This window comes from Danio rerio, chromosome 25 (genome assembly GCF_052040795.2).
Source record: "Danio rerio strain M-AB ecotype USA chromosome 25, GRCz13ab, whole genome shotgun sequence".
Classification (NCBI taxonomy): Eukaryota; Metazoa; Chordata; class Actinopteri; order Cypriniformes; family Danionidae; genus Danio; species Danio rerio.
The window spans coordinates 19,856,595-19,871,307 of record NC_141045.1 but is presented as its reverse complement, the minus strand read 5'-3'; the positions used below and the strand labels follow the sequence as shown (position 1 = coordinate 19,871,307).

The following is a 14,713-nucleotide window of genomic DNA, read 5'->3' as shown; positions in this document are numbered from 1 at the left end:
ATTTGCTCTGCTTTCCTCTACATATGTACAGACTAAAAAATATGCACACTGTATAGTTTCAATATCTTTAAAAATTCTGAAAAAATTAGCAAATGTGTGTCTCCAAAAAAATTGCTAAAATATAGTTGAAAATAGCTGATATAGTTGAAATTATATGTGAATTTTTTTTCTTTTTCAAATATTTCCCAAATGATGTTTAACAGAGCAAGAAATTTTTCACAGTATTTCCTATTATATTCTTTCTTCTGGAAAAAGTCTTATCTGTTTTATTTTGGCAAGAATAAAAGCAGTTTATATATATTTTTTTTTTTACTAAAAAATGTCAATATTATTAGCCCTCTTAAGCAATATTTTTATATATCTCTACAAAACCTATTAAATATGTAACTGTTACATTTTATTTGCACACGCTGCATCCAAATATATATGCATATACCTGTACTTACAATAAGTGCCCTGATATTGAAAGTTTGGAAACTGTGATAGTGAATGAAAATAAGATATAATCAGAAGATGTATGTGATTATTGGCGCTGTCTTGGACTATGACGAGACTTGTATGCTTAAGATTAGATAGCTTTGTTCGCATTCACTGTACCACTGCACTGCCACACACACACACACACACACACACAAACACACACACACACCACCCTCATATAAATCAGATGAGGGGAAACTGTATGTAAATGAGAATTTGTCTGGTCCCACAGAGAGAGGAACAGTTCAGGTCAACCACAGCTCTCAAAAGATGAGCTGTTGAAATGTTTACAAATTGAGGAGATGGAAAACCTTTTTTCATCTGAATTGATGAAAAAGGTTTTTATATTTTACTTAACTGCCTAATCAGCAAATTTTAATAAATCTTATTCAAAAGAAACTCTGAATTAAAAAAAAAAAGTAATATACACTAAAAATGATGTTTGTTGTACACTACCTGACAAAGGTCTTGACGCCTATCCAGGTTTTAGGAACAACAAATAATAACTTGACTTCTAGTTGATCATTTAGCATCAGAAGTGGCTTAAATAAGTCAAGGCCCTCTAGATTATACTCATTTTACCAAAATAAAATAGGATCATGCCTTGATTTTTTAAGTATTTAATTAAGACAGTAGGGTCTGACTAATTTGCCCTCTCCTGTGGTTTGTAATGTAATGGGCAGCACAAATGTCTTGATACCTCAGGCTGTTGATGCTGCCTTCCACTCTGCAGATCTCTCACACGTCCCCATACTAAATGTAACCCTAAACCATGATTTATACTTCACCAAACTTGACTGATTTCTCTGAGAATCTTGCATCCATGCAGGTTCCAATAGGTCTTCTGTAGAATGTGGGATGATTGAGATGCAGTTCGACGGATGATTCATCAGAAAAATTTACCTTCAGCCACTTTTCCAAATGATCCACTACTGTAGAAGTCAAGTTACTATTTGTTGCTTTTACAACTGTGGTCGATGACAAGACTTTTGCCAGAATAAACTACTAAAACTACAAAAATTACCTTTTAGTTTTTGGGTTACTTTTAGCTTTACAGTGGACACTAGGTAAAGGTTTTAGAGCAATTCTATTTTTTTAAGAAGTCTCTTTTGTTTAAAAAGACTATTATTTTTGTCTCCAAAACACAACAAAAGTAGTAGAACCCTGAAACAGTTTAACTCTCCTCAAAAATTGTAATTTCTTTGATTTTAAAACGTATTTTTTTGAGTTAGAAGTCCAGTGATATGATTCTTCAGAAATCTTTCTAATATTCTGATTCGCTGTGTAGAAATTGAAATGTAAAAAAAAATAAAATACTATATAAAGTGAAGTTAAAAAAAAGTAAGTTATATGTATATACTTTGTCATTATATCCATATTGTGAGCCAAAAGTGATTATGATATGATGACCACAATGTGTGATTTTCCCATTTCCTCCTCACAAGTGCAGTTCTGGAACATTGCTTTCTTTATTCCTCCGCAGATCTGCTTGTCTGTTCAGTGGGGTTAATGACACTAACATGCATGTGAGGTCTCAGCCGTTTGTGTGGGCTGTATAGACTCACCACTTGGAAGAGTTTGCCCTCAGTGGCGGCAGTGAGAACCATCTGAGGCTGAAGAGCTGAGTGCAGGTAGAAGCCATTCACTGTCACCGTGCTTCCTCCACTGAGGAAAAAAGAACGAAAAATGCTGATTTGCACTTATGGGCTCTTTTCGTTTAATCTCAGCTTTAACCACATGTGGACTGCAGTGCTGACCTGATGAAAGAATGTTTGGGCTGGACGCTGGAGATGTGTGGGTTCTTGTTGTAGGTGTAGCTGACAGGGGCTTCAAAAATCACTCCATCAATGTGCAGCTGTACCTTGTGTTGGGATGGCGAGGGCTGAGGTGGTGTACGACATGTTAACATTGTGGCTGAAACACTAAAGGAAGGCGAAACACACAGAAACACTAAGAAAATGCTTTAAATGGATAATTTGTGAATGACAATTTTGAGTGAACAAATCAGCCTCTCTGGGTTTATGAATTATTAAAAAGTTAATTGCTTGAGTATTTTCAACATTATTTTTCTAAAGTATGTACAAATTACTATACAAGTATAAAAATAAACAAAGTAAATAAAACATACACATATATAATTTTTCAATATGTTCACCATATGTTGAACAATGAATATGATATTATTTCTAAAATTGAATGTTCATAAATTATACTATTATTTTCTCAAGAACAAAAATGAAAGAAATTGAATTCTGAAGCATTCCTAAATGGACGAAGAGCTTTGATGGATTTGTAAACATGCAAACCTCTGCAGCACACAGGTAGCGTTCCCCACTGTGACTGTTTGCACATTTCCACTGTCCAAGAATGAACCGCTGATAGTGAGCATTGTCCCGCCAGACTGAGGTCCAAACTCTGGGAAGATCTCTATGATAACTGGATTCTAGAAAAATAAAACACTGTGTCAGTAAAGCAAAGAATACACGTAAAAACAATAAATAAACTAATTCACACATTAATAGTCTTTGACAGGAATCACATAATAGTTTTTTCTAATTGTATGTAGTCCCATTTATAGTTGCAATCTCATTAGTATAAACTCCTGCTCTAAATTGTCCAGCTTATGTTTTTTTAAGCATACTAGATGAAATGTGTAACATCGTAATGTCCGATAATGGTGCGACTTACTTTAAATATAGATAGAAAATGGCACTAGTTAGAGCAATACATAACCACAAAAAAAGTTCTTGAGAGAGTTTTTGTGTTGTTTCTAGTCCAAATATCGAAATACTTTTAAATCAACAAGTATTTTCTTGTAAAAATAAATAATGTTTTATTTTTAGAAAAAAAATCTGTCTAACTTAGAAGACATTTTCCTTAGAACTAAATTATTTTCTAAATTTTCAGATCCGATATTGCTCAAAAGACACTTGTAGATGATAAATATTTCATTTCCTTAATTTGGAATTGGAAAAAATAGAACAACACAATAAAATCTAGATTTATATTAAACATTATATTAAAAATTCATTAACTGCTTAAAATTTAATTGTTTAAAGTTGTTCAATGCTTCTGTAAATGTTAAACCTTTAAGGCCTAAAATATGGATTCAAAATTGTTCAATCTCAAATTTCTAGTCAAAATATAGCAAAATTCTTAAATGAAGAAGCATTTTCTAGAGAAGTAAAAAATATTGTCTTTTTTCTGTAAATAATGTGTCAAAATTAAATAATTTTTTACTAAAAACATGTTAAATAATCTACCAACGAGGTAAGTAACATTAAAATAAAAAATACGCTTTGAAATAGGAAATCGGCAGATCATTTTTCTTATTATAAAGAAAAAGTCACTAAATTTTTACACATCATATCTAAAAAAAAAAAACAAGAGAATATATTTTTTATCTAAAAAAAAAAAAAAAACCATAGTAAATGCTTTTTTTATTTCAGAATTGTTAGATATTTGGACTAAAAACAAGAAGAAAAAAAAACTTTTTTGCAATGTAAAGCCCTGCTTGCACTTTGAGAATTCAGCCATGATTTGGTTGTCTTAGACAAACTCCCAAAAAATCCTAAAAGATTCTTGAAATCCTAGGCTAAAATCTGTGATCATTGATCATTGGTTTGCCATGTTCATATAGACAGCAGCTTAATGGCCGTTGTGATCCAATTTTCTTTCCTATGAAGTTCTGGCAGTGTCAATAAATTTTAGACACTTTCCTGCAGTCTAAAAACAGCTCTGATGAGAGTCAAACCAAGAACCAAAATAAGAGCCAAATCTGATGACGTAATCCATGCAACAACTGCAAGTCACCGCAGGGAAATGGCAAGCAGTTTATTTATTCCTGGTTTCATTATTGAGGCATGCAGTGTGCAAAATTGCTGCTACCCATTGTTTATGCTTGTTGTGATGAATCATTTCAGAATGCAGGATAGTGATAGGGTCACAGATGGATGAGGTCAAACTCAGAGTGAGTTTTCTTCCATGTTTGATGCATCTTCATTGTCATTCTGACAGGTGAGATGTTACAGTATGACATGGGAGCCATATTTGTTCAGACTGACATGCTAAAATCTAGGGCTGCGTGATATGGAAAAAAATTGCAATGATATTCTGCAATATATATTGACAATTGATATATATCTCATACCTAGCACATTAACGATAAATTTTATTTTATTGAATTTTTTATCTTTATTATTTTATTACTGTACTTAAATACTGTTAGACTTGATGAAAAATGATAAAACACAGTTTTTTTCACTGGTATCTTTATTGTATTTGTTTATTACATTTTATGCATAATTTTTTTATGATGATTTAAGATTGATTTGGGATGATTCTGCGGTGGAAGTGCATCTGTATAAAATGTAATAAACAAATACCATAAAGATACAAGTGAAAAAAAACTGTGTTTTATCATTTTTCATCAAGTCTAACAGTATTTAAGTACAGTAATAAAATAATAAAGATAAAAAATTCAATAAAATTTATCGTTATTAATGTTACAAATGGTACAAATTCTTATGCCTGACTGCTTTTAAAATCATTATACAGTCACAGGCCTCAAAAACACATGTGAATGATAAATATAATACAAACTCAACATTGAACATCCTGTGATGTGATTATTGAAAATGATAACATTATGATATACTGTAGATGCTGAAACTATATATTGTGCTGCCCTACTACAACTATTAAGGATAATTAAAAATCGCACAGCGCAAGTACACAAGGTCCAAATGACTACAAAGAAAGATAGAAATAACATCTTTGTGCCTTGTGCACCTTCAAAACCACAGTACTGGAATGCAGTCAAAAATGCATATCTGGAAAGTGTGTTGAAGCGTTTATACTGTGATTTGTGATGACTCTTACCACAAATGAGAAGCCATCTTTCTGGGCCTGTTCCTTGCCACTGCGCACTGTGATCACAGAGTCCAAGCTGGACCAGTTCACATGATCCAGTCCACAGACCAACCTGACACACACACACATACATACAACAGATAAAGACATAAACATCTCCCGCGAACAAGACGCGCTTGTGAACCAGTGGAGTAAGCAGGCTATTAGTCCACGCTAATTTGATGATAAGTGTACTACTCGGCAGAAACTACACAGGAGCTATTCTCCCAGGGAATTTCTCCTTGCCTCTCACAATAGCAGGGCTGTAGGGTGGTATGTCCGGCGGCACAAAAACTGCGTCTTAATGGTAGTAGGGTTTGACATGGGAGGCCGAGATGCACAATAGAGCACTTTAGCGAGCCAATTTAATGTTCTGCAGGATTGCAATATGTGGAGAATGTGAACGTGTACGCTGTATTTACAGGATTTTGCAAACATTCAAGTGTTTTTTTTATTAAGGGTCAAGCATTGGAGACTTTGTAATACCACTCTGGATGAAATTTAAGACCTACTGTATAGCACAATATTGATCTCATTTGTGGTCATAATACAAAAGATTTTATTTGTACTAGAAGTATGTCTAAAAATTTTTTAGTTTTTTTCTTAAATGGCATTTTGAAAGTGATTTAGCCCTGTCATGGATAAATGAACAACACAGGATGTGTGGTGGATTTTGTGCTCCGTTTTTATGTTTGTTTGTTTTTTTGCATACTTAATAATGTAAAATCATATATTTTCAAAATAACACTTACAATATTATTGCAGACAAAAAAATAACACATACAACATCATGCAATTAAAATCTAAATGTATTACAATTTGAATTAAAGAATGCAAACTCTTAAAAATGTAATTAGACTGCTTAAAATGATTTAATGCTTCAGCTAACTTAAGACTTTTTCAGCCTAAAAAGTAATTTAGGGTGGCATGGTGGCTCAGTGGTTAGCACTGTCACCTCACAGCAAGAAGGTTGCTAGTTCGAGTCCCGGCTGGGTCAGTTGGAATTTCTGTGTGGAGTTTGCATATTTCCATCGTGTTGGCTCCAGGTTTCTCCGGGTCCCCTGGTTCCCCCCACAGTTCAAAGACATGCGCTATAGGTGAATTAAATAAACTAATCTTGCTGTAGTGTGTGTGTGTGTGTGTGTGTGTGTGTGTGTGTGTGTGTGTGTGTGTGTGTGTGTTTGTGTGTGTGTGTGTGAATGAGTGTGTATGGGTATTTTCCAATACTGGAATGTGGCTGGAAGGGCTTCGGCTGTGTAAAACCTATGCCGGAATATTTGCCTATTCATTCCACCATGGCAACCTCTGAATTAGAGACTAAGCCGAAGAAAAATCAATGAATAAATGAATGTAATTTATAATTTGCATATAATGTTCAAATAACAATTAAGACAATACATGTGTACATATGTTATGATATAATATTATATTTATATTATATATTATGATAATATATGACAAATATCACATGCCCTTAAACTGGACTAGTGAAATACTTCTGTAACACTAAGAAATAAAAAAAAAAGATTAGATAATAAAAGTATTAATTATAACGTATAACGTATTAATAAATTCATTTAATTAAAATTAATTAAACTCATAATATAATATTCAACTTAAATTATTTCAAATTGTTCAATGCTTCTTCAAATTATAAAGCCATAAATTTAATCTCGAAACAAGCGAAACAATTCCGTAACACTAGAGTATAAACAATCCTTCAATTTAAACATCCTTCAATTTAAAATGTCCAAAATTTGTTATTGCTTTTGCAAATTTAAGGCCTAAAATGATTATATTGCATAAAATATTGCATAATGTTTAAATAGCAGAATAAAGATGTGTATAATAAAATGATTATTTAATTTTTTTTTAAATCATCAAAATTAGTTTGCAAATGCACAACTTTTTAAGACCTATAATTTCAAAACTAGTTTGCAAATGCACAACTTTTTAAGACCTATAATTTCTTTTTTGAGATCTTACAGAAATCCTGGATTATTTATCTACTTACCGATTATTGTTACTGTCCTTCCTTTCCAATTTACACTTCGTTCCAGCAACCACCACATCTACAAGTTTGGTATCAAATCTGTCTTTTTTGTTAAAGCCAAAGTTTTTGCCACAGATTGTGATATTGGTTTGACCTCTGAGTGGAGCGGAGGAAGGAGAGATCTAGGAAAAAAGAAGGAAGAAGCTGTGAGTTCATTTTCAGTGTCGATCCTCCAGCTGAGAGTCTTTATGCTGAGCGCTTTCTCTGCTCATGAGGTTTGATGGCCACTGACAATAATTTGTTTTGGTTGTATGGGCACTCTGAAGGCAGGGGGTCTTCCAGTAAATGGTGATGGAGACAAAAACAGAGAACAAAACAACCTTCCTGTTTTTTTTCGGTGCTTTAGACTCTTGTGTTAAAAGTGCCCTCAAGCTTGAGCCACCAGCTGAGGGTGAGGATTTTAAAGGTGAATTGTGTTCTGTGTTTAGTGGTAAAATACTTCACATACTTTGCAGCTTGAGATACCCAGACATATTGAAAATATTAAAATATTTTTTAAATTATTTAATAATAATAATAATAATAATAATAATAATAATAATAATAATAATAATTTAAATAATACATAAACAAATAAACATTTAAATAAATCTGAAAAAATAATTAGTAAGTAAATAAAGTACATTTGAAGAGATCAGGTGCGAAAACCTTTAAGTGCCATCTGAAATTTTCCTCTAAAATGTGCAATTTTCTTAGCCTCCTATGTTTATGTTCAGTTGCTTAACTGTAAAGGCAATGAAAATAACTTATTCTTTGCACTAAGAGCCTGAGAAAAAAATGCCCATTTTTATTGAAAATTTCAGATGGCACTTAGAGGTTTTTGCATCTAAACTCTTTATTTATTCATTACAACAAAGGAAAAAAAAGACAACAATAAAAAATGTATTAACAATATAATAACAATAACAATATAATAAATAAATAACAATACATAAATAAATATTATCATTTGTGAAATACATTTGCTTATTCAATTGATTAAATATGTAAATAGATCAATAAAGAATTCATTGGGCAATTAATACAAATCTACCAATTTAATTAAACATTATTATTTAGATTTTATTTTTTAGCAAATACATTTACCTTGTAAAAATAGTAATTATTGTCATTGTAACCACATCACACTATTGCTAATGAATAAAGTAAATACATAAATTAAATGTTGTTTTTAAATATTACATAAAATTAAGTAATAATACATAAATTTAATTAAGCAAATACAATTATTACATTTAGTTGTTTCCTTTCATGAATATATATATTGAGGGCATTTTAATAAAAAAAAAAAGTAATAATACACATTATAATAACACGGTTCGTTGATGCAAATATTAATAGAAATATGTTTAGTTTTCATATATTTAATTAATTTCCCCAGAGATGGGTTGCGACTGGAAGGGCATCCGCTATGTAAAAACGTGCTGGATAAGTTGGCGGTTCATTCCACTGTGGCAACCCCAGGTTAATAAAGGGACTAAGCCGAAAAGAAAATGAATGAATAAATGATATTTAATTTATTTATAACATATATAAAAATCTTTTCCTTTTCTGCATGATTTCTGCTCGGTTAGTTCTTTATTGATAAGCAGATGGCGTCGCTTTGAGCACATGGCACATGAAAAGCTCATTTTGGCTTCAAGTTAATAATTAAGTGTTCAGAGCACCACTTATCATAAGCAAAGAGATCTGACACAAATACAAATATAGTTCGGCCTGCTCTTACATCAATCTAGAAGAGGCACAGAATGGCGAACGAATCCCTTCTGATATATCTACAATCAATTTACATCATTAAAAAACAACCTCGAAATCCCTGCTTAAAAACCCCCACTTATCCCTGAAAATACTGCAAATCAGGCAAAATCAATGAAGGTCAGAGTTTCATAGGGGCTCTCCATACTTAGAAAGCACTTATTCTATTAGCTATGTGCTATTAGCTGCTTTAAAACCATGGTAATGTTGTTTGTGACAAGACAGGCTTTTTTACCGAGGTGATGAGGAGGGGGCAGGAGTCCTGGATCCATTGGGACTGGGGGCATCGAGGGGCCCTGGTGCACCGGTTGCTGGTCCTGCACCATCCACAGCCCATGAAGCCCGGAGCAAGAAGACACGAGCTACAAGTCCACAACTGCTCACATCCAGGCCCGATCACAGGAAGCTTTGAGACCTGGAGCCATTCACAAACCATATTAAATTACAAATTACATTTATTCATTTAGCTTATGGATTTATATGAAGCGACGTGTTGACTACATTTTTGTGTGACAGTAACACCTTGTTTTACTGTAACATGGAGAGTTCACCCAAAAAACGAACATTTGCTGTTAATTCACTCATCCTCAGGCCTCATTTTCTACTTATAAAAAAAAGACAGTTCATGACCCATTTAAAGAATGTTTTTAGCTTAAACTGGGGTTGGTAAAATATGAAACAGCTGCTAGCACTTTGAGTGTCAAAAACAATATATATAAACTGGCAAAACTAAATGATTCCCTGTGGACCTTGATGAAGCAAAACATCATTGTGCAACCTTATCATTATCCAGACTGTCTATAATTATTTGTTTTCTAACTATTTAGCTTTATATGACCTTAGTGTATCATACAGAGCCACAATAAATAATAATTGTTTCTTTTATGCACATTTTTAAGGAAGTTTTACTTCTATGCAAAAAAACAAACAAAAAAAAACATTAGAATATTAACACTAGTACTACTGAGGAAGTCATTTTGACCGTTTTTAATATTTAATCATAATAACTAAATAGCAATTCAATACCTGTTGAAATAAAACACACATATCCTTAATTCCCTGACTTCTGATCCTTTCTACCTAGAACTACTGTACCATAGCGGTCAAAATTACTGCATACATTTAACTGTTTGCTACTTTCTTCCTTGATTTTAAATATGCGTGCCTCTGTTGCCTAGCAACTTCCAGTTTTCAAAAACATAACTTTACTTCTTATATGTCTTTCAAAACATTATATTAAGTGCTGTGAAAAAGCCCTTTCCCACTTTTTCTTGAAAAAGTAAAAATGAAAGTGGACGGACATTCACGGGTGGTCTAATATAGCCAAACTATACATTTTTGTAGTAACAAAAAGATAATATTTTTTGTGTGATTAATTATTACATATAATGACATACATTCAAAGCTTAAATTTATTATATACAGTATCTCAAAAGAAGCTTTGAATGTAAATATGATGCAATTAGGGATGTAACGATTCAACGGACTTACGATTCCATACGAACATTATTTGAAACAAATTTAAGGTGAAGAACCCTTTCAATTTTTTCTTAAATGCTGAACATTTTTTGCAAAATAATATATTTTCTGCCATAACTAAAGTGTTATTTAAAAAACAAAAAGAATAATACAAACCAAAGTAGACTCATTGATATAAACAGACTAAAACTGTGACTGGGCTGGGACTTTACATTTTGAAAAGAAATATCAGCAGATCTATGTTTTCAGGCATAAGCTAAGGTCTTTGCACATGTACAATGTAAACTTTTTCACTGGGGACTGAGATGGCTGGTGTGGAGAGGGAAGCCTTTCCTAAACCAGACAGCAGTGTGTACAGAGGTGGCCAATAGGCCCTCTGATCCAGATCCAAAAAGCTGATGATAAAATTAATCATTATAGGTTGAACATGAATATGAAGGTGAATAATTAATACTTCTGTATAATAGTTAGTATAAGTATCAGTGTAATACACTTAAAAAGAGATAATGTTGAACATCTTTAAATATTTAATAATAATAAAAATTATTAAAATATGCATAAACTGTCGGCACCAATAGCCTAGTGGTTAAGAGCACCGACATATGGCACCAAAGTGCTCACAGCAACCAGTGTTCCATTCCTGGCTTGAGGTCCTATGCCTATCCTTCCCCTCTCTCTGCTCCCAATGCTTTCCTGTCTGTCCTTCACTGCCCTAGCACATTAAATGTGAAAACCCCCTAAAAATAAATTATTGAAAACTAATTTGGAAAGGAAAGAGTAAAAAGAATTTAATACCTGGTTCTGTAAATCATCAGCTGTGAATGATCTGGTCAGCGTGGTTTTGCTTGTAATAGTTTTAATGTTATTAAATAGTAGTATTAATAGTTATTAATAGTTTTTTTTTTGCATATAGACATCTGTGACATTTGTTGTTCTGTCATTGTAAGTAAACGTCTTTTTGACGTATTTGCACACAGTTTGCACACAGTTTGTTTTGTCGGACTTCACCGTTGTCATTTTACTCTGCTGCTCCACATCTTACTCTCCCGCTTAAGTTAAAATGAGTTTGCACCTGTAAACACAGCGCCCTCTCTGTTCAAAAAATGTATCACAATTCGTTCAACAGTTTTTACCGGTTTGAATCATTGCATATTTTAATGTTTTTTCTACCAGCTCACGGTAAATCATTACATCCCTAGATGTGACAATATGACGTCTTTAAGAATGGTCAGAATGACCGATATGTTAATTCTAGTAATTCTAGTGTTAAGTAAAGATCATGTTCCGTTAGAAGATTTTGTACAATTCCTAAAAATAAATATAAATAATTCATTATTAGTTAGCAATGTGCATTGTTGGATGCTTTTTTGAGGGTAAAAAAATCTAAATACTCAGAAAACTGCCTTTAAAATTGTCTAATTATGTTAAACAATTCAAATAGTATTCAAATAGTTGTATCTTAGCCAAATATTGTTATATCCTAATAGAGCATACATCTTAACGGTTATTTATGACTTATGACTGGATTTGTGGTGCATGAAAAAAGTGTAATGCATTAGAAAAAAAATGTCACTAACATTTTGAACGGCCTGTGGGTGAATAAAATTACTAACACATTTTCATTTCTGGATGAACTGTCCCTTAAATTGCTAATGCTTTTGCTCTCTATTTACAAGTGATTTTCTTGAACATACTTTGAGCTGTTTCTACAGACATGTTAAGAATGGCCTTGAGGTTCACCTTGTTTCCTGTTATCAACAATAAGGAGCCGTTGTGATGCTGTGGAGACAGCAGGGCCATTTCTGAAGACACGGGGAGCATGTCCAAGCGGAAGTCCACATGTGGCTCTGTCTTGCCAAAGCGGGAAACCACCACCTGTGAAGGATGCCAGCACACACACACACACACACACAAAAATGAGTGGCTGTTCACATCAAATGCTTGAACTGTAAATGCAGGGCCTTAATAAAGAGTGTTTATGGCCACAAAAAGACCTCTATGTTTACTGTTTACTGGAATAAGGCTGCATTCCTCATTGATGATTAAATGCTGCTACTGAATGATTTAATCTCTGTGGTTCTGGTTGTAAGCTGTTTATTGAGGACATAACAACAGCAGGTTTTAAAAGGTAACTTCCTGTAAAAATGAGTCATAGATTTTTGGTACATTAACAGTGGGTATTAGCAGGACTTAAAATATTTTTGCAGTGTGTCTTTATTTTTGACATTTAAGTAAATTTTGGTCTTTTACCTAAGTCATGTTTGTAAAAACCAAAGTAAATGAATGAATGAATGAATGAATAAGTAATAAAAATTATTAAACAAACAAATGATATTATTACAACATACAGTAAATGGGTAACACTTTATATTAACTACACACAATAAATCATTTAATGAGCATTAGCAAATAGTTTATTGATTGTCTGTTAAGTATTACCTCTACATTAATAGACATTAGTAAGCAGTTTATAAATACAGCTAAAAATGCTGTATTCTTGACTTGTAAGCACACTTATAATGTGCTAAATGATTGCATTTCCATGCTTTGTTAATGGTAATTTTTTCATTAATTAAGCATTGCATTATTTACAAATTAGTTATTTAAGAATAGTTGGTGCTATTTTAAAATAATTCAGAATGAGTAAATGATTAATAAACTATTTAAATTAGCATATACACACACACACACACACATATATATATATATATATATATATATATATATATATATATATATAATTATTATTATTCAGGCATATACTAATAGTTTATTTGTATGTTAATAAATGCTTTATTAACTCAACATCCAGTTTCGTGACCTAATCTACGGAGAGGTCTATTAATGCTTTATAAATCCCTTCTAAATGGCAATTAAATGCTCAGCTTGATTCTAAAATATAGCTGAAAAAAGAAAAAAGGAAAAAAGAAAATAAACTAATTCATTCATGTCAATTCATTTGAAGATACGCAAATGAAACAAATGAAAAATAAATCTTTGCAGTCTTATTCGTTCATTCATTCATTTTCTTTTCAGCTTAGTTCCTTTATTAATCTGGGGTCGCCACAGCGGAATGAACCACCAACTTATCCAGCACGTTTTTACGCAGCGGATGCCCTTCCAGCCGCAACCCATCTCTGGTAAACTGTGCAGTCTTATTTAAAATAAAATTGCTGTATACAGTTTATACATCGCTAAATACGTTTGAAATGTTGTATCATAATATATTGTTAAATTATTACATTGTTGTTGTTTTATGCTTTTCTTTTAAAATTGTATTTAATTCTAATTGTATTTTGAAACTATTGTTATTCGGCAATGTTTAAAGTTTACAGTAGTTTTTTTTTTTTTTTAAGAACAATTTTTTATTTATTGTTCATTTGATACAAAGCTTTTAATTGTCATAAGTAATTTGTAGTTGTCTTAGTTGTTAAGTAAGCTTAAATAGTTCTCACTTTAGATCACAAAAGTGGATGAAGTTAAGTTAATAAAGCATTTTTTAACTTACAAATTAACTATTAATATATGCCTGAATAATAAAATATGTTGATTTCAATAGTTTATTAATCATTTACTATCTCATCCTGAGTGATTCTAAAAGCCACCAACTACTCTTAAATACAAATGGTTTGTAAACAATGCAATACTGAATTTAGTAATGAACAATTAATAAATAATAAAGTATGAAAATGGCGACGCAGTGGCGCAATAGGTAGTGCTGTCGCCTCACAGAAAGAAGGTCACTGGTTAAAGCCTCGGCTGGGTCAGTTGGTGTTTCTTTGTGGAGTTTGCATGTTCTCCCTGCATTCGCGTGGGATTTCTCCAGGTGCTCCGGTTTCCCCCACAGTCCAAAGTCATTCAGTACAGGTGAATTGGGTAAGCTAATTTGTCCGTAGTGCATGAGTGTAAATGAGTGTGTATGGATGTTTCCCAGAAATGGGTTGCAGCTGGAAGGGCATCCGCTGCATAAAACATATGCTGGATTGGAGGTTCATTCTGCTGTGGCAACCCAAGCTTAATAAAGGGACTTAGCTG

General features: G+C 32.5%; 1 protein-coding gene across 3 annotated transcripts in view; it reads right to left on the bottom strand.

Annotated features, from left to right (window-relative positions):
- Nucleotides 1-14,713, bottom strand: part of met (MET proto-oncogene, receptor tyrosine kinase) — a 92,428-nt gene that overhangs the window by 41,483 nt on the left and 36,232 nt on the right. For 2 of the 3 annotated variants that reach the window (XM_087310261.1, NM_001007124.1), the window contains 7 exon segments: nucleotides 12,419-12,553; nucleotides 9,435-9,614; nucleotides 7,406-7,566; nucleotides 5,362-5,464; nucleotides 2,787-2,923; nucleotides 2,238-2,402; nucleotides 2,046-2,145 (listed from right to left, as the gene is read on the bottom strand). In XM_087310261.1, the coding sequence (XP_087166387.1) occupies nucleotides 2,046-2,145; nucleotides 2,238-2,402; nucleotides 2,787-2,923; nucleotides 5,362-5,464; nucleotides 7,406-7,566; nucleotides 9,435-9,614; nucleotides 12,419-12,553 (981 nt within the window). 3 annotated transcript variants of the gene reach the window in all.